The 1,832-nt window shown below is 30.9% G+C and overlaps 1 protein-coding gene across 1 annotated transcript; it reads right to left on the bottom strand.

The window, feature by feature from the left end:
• Positions 1–343: 343 nt before the first annotated feature.
• Positions 344–1,163, bottom strand: LOC111686558 (arylalkylamine N-acetyltransferase 1-like). Its single transcript, XM_023448924.2, has one exon. It carries the CDS (start codon positions 1,143–1,145, stop codon positions 489–491), a length of 657 nt encoding a protein of 218 aa, XP_023304692.2. The 5' UTR covers positions 1,146–1,163; the 3' UTR covers positions 344–488.
• Positions 1,164–1,832: the final 669 nt, after the last annotated feature.

The following is a 1,832-nucleotide window of genomic DNA, read 5'->3' as shown; positions in this document are numbered from 1 at the left end:
TTCTAGTTCAGTTCTAGTTCAGTTCTAGTTCAGTTCCAGTTCAGTTCCAGTTCAGTTCTAGTTCAGTTCTAGTTCAGTTCTAGTTCAGTTCTAGTTCAGTTGTAGTTCTGTTCTAGTTCTGTTCTAGTTTAGTTCTTTTTCTACTCCAATTTTAGTTTAGTTTATGTCAAAATTTGGACGTGCAAACAAAAAGTATTAATTTGTAAACTAGTGTAATTTTAACAGGTACTGTATATGTTTGCAGCATATGTTATTTGATTTAAAGTCATCCACTACATTTATTAAAATAAACAAGTTCTATATATTGATTATAATTTAAACATTATAAAAACAAACATACATATATAATTATAATTTTGCGATTGATTATGCAAATTATGTTTTATTGTTTTTTAATGTGTTGTATAATTTGCTTTTGCATAAATAATTATCTAGCTAAAATTAACTTAAAATTTAAACTTAACAACAAATGAATGACTTTGCAACTTCTACAGGCGTATAGCAAAAGAACTCAAACCAACATGCGGTGAGGGTGGATTGAAAATGGGTCTATTATTTTCATCCACATAATCCTGATAAGCTATAAAATGTACACGATCCATGCCCAAACGTTCACAAACACCGGCCGAATAGAAGCTAGTGCAATCGGCGGCTAGCACTTGATAGCCTAATGTTTTGCCTAAAGCCATTATTTCAAGTTTTAAACGTTTTCCCAGATTATGACCACGGGCAGAGGGTTTAACACATGTTATAAAGGAGTAGAAGATCGTACTAACATTATAGCGTTGGAAAATATCAGCATTACGGTTAGCTATTGCTAGTAATTTTAAAATTTGACCATATTTTGTATTGCCAGCTTTTTCGGCTGTTTTAAAATATTTCTCTATACAGGTGGCATCTTTTGGTGCGGCAATATTAACAGCTAATAACTCTTCTTCACCGTGTGAAAGTTCTTTGGTGGCCATAATACTAGTACCGGCTCTAATACATTCCAAAATATCATCTATATCTGTTTGAGAGGCCACAATTTTAGGTTCGGTTGCACATAACGGTTCATCACGATAGAAATGTTCCACTATAAAGTTAACAACTTGTTCACTGTCTTCTGGTTGTATTACTCGTATTTTAATATTATCATTAGACATTTTGTTTTGTATTTTTTTTTTTTTGACAAATTTATTTATTTATTTATTTAACGAGTTTTTACGTATTTTAACTTTTAATTATTATTTAGATTTTTATTTTATTATTATTATTATTATTGTTTATTTTTTCAGTTTTGTTCTCAAGTGTTTAGAATAGAGTTTCAAAATAAACTAATTTGAATTTTGGCAATCTGGGTGCTATTTATACATAAACACAATATTGTCTGATTCCTCTAACGACTTTCGTTGAATATCAATTGAAATTTGTGAAATGAGCATCGATTTTTAAATGTTTTAAAAGTTAAGAAAAGTACTGGCGGTAGATTTTAATGATGTTTTATAATAAATGAGTGTTTTGCCACTATTTTTGTCTCATTATACCCTACACCACTTTAGTGGGGACGGTATATCGGGTTTGTGCTGATGTTTGTAACACACAATAATATTGGTCCTATACCCACCTTAAATCGGCTCAGAATCATTTTCTGAGTTCAGTTCTAGTTCAGTTTTAGTTCAGTTCTAGTTCAGTTCTAGTTCAGTTCTAGTTAAGTTCTAGTTCAGTTCCAGTTCAGTTCTAGATCAGTTCTAGTTCATTTCTAGTTCAGTTCTAGTTCAGTTCTAGTTCAGTTCTAGTTCAGTTCCAGTTCAGTTCTAGTTCAGTTCTAGTTCAGTTCTAGTTCAGTTCTA

This window comes from Lucilia cuprina, chromosome 6 (assembly GCF_022045245.1).
Source record: "Lucilia cuprina isolate Lc7/37 chromosome 6, ASM2204524v1, whole genome shotgun sequence".
Lineage (NCBI taxonomy): Eukaryota > Metazoa > Arthropoda > Insecta > Diptera > Calliphoridae > Lucilia > Lucilia cuprina.
The sequence above is the reverse complement of the archived record's forward strand: the minus strand, read 5'-3'. Positions and strand labels throughout refer to the sequence as shown.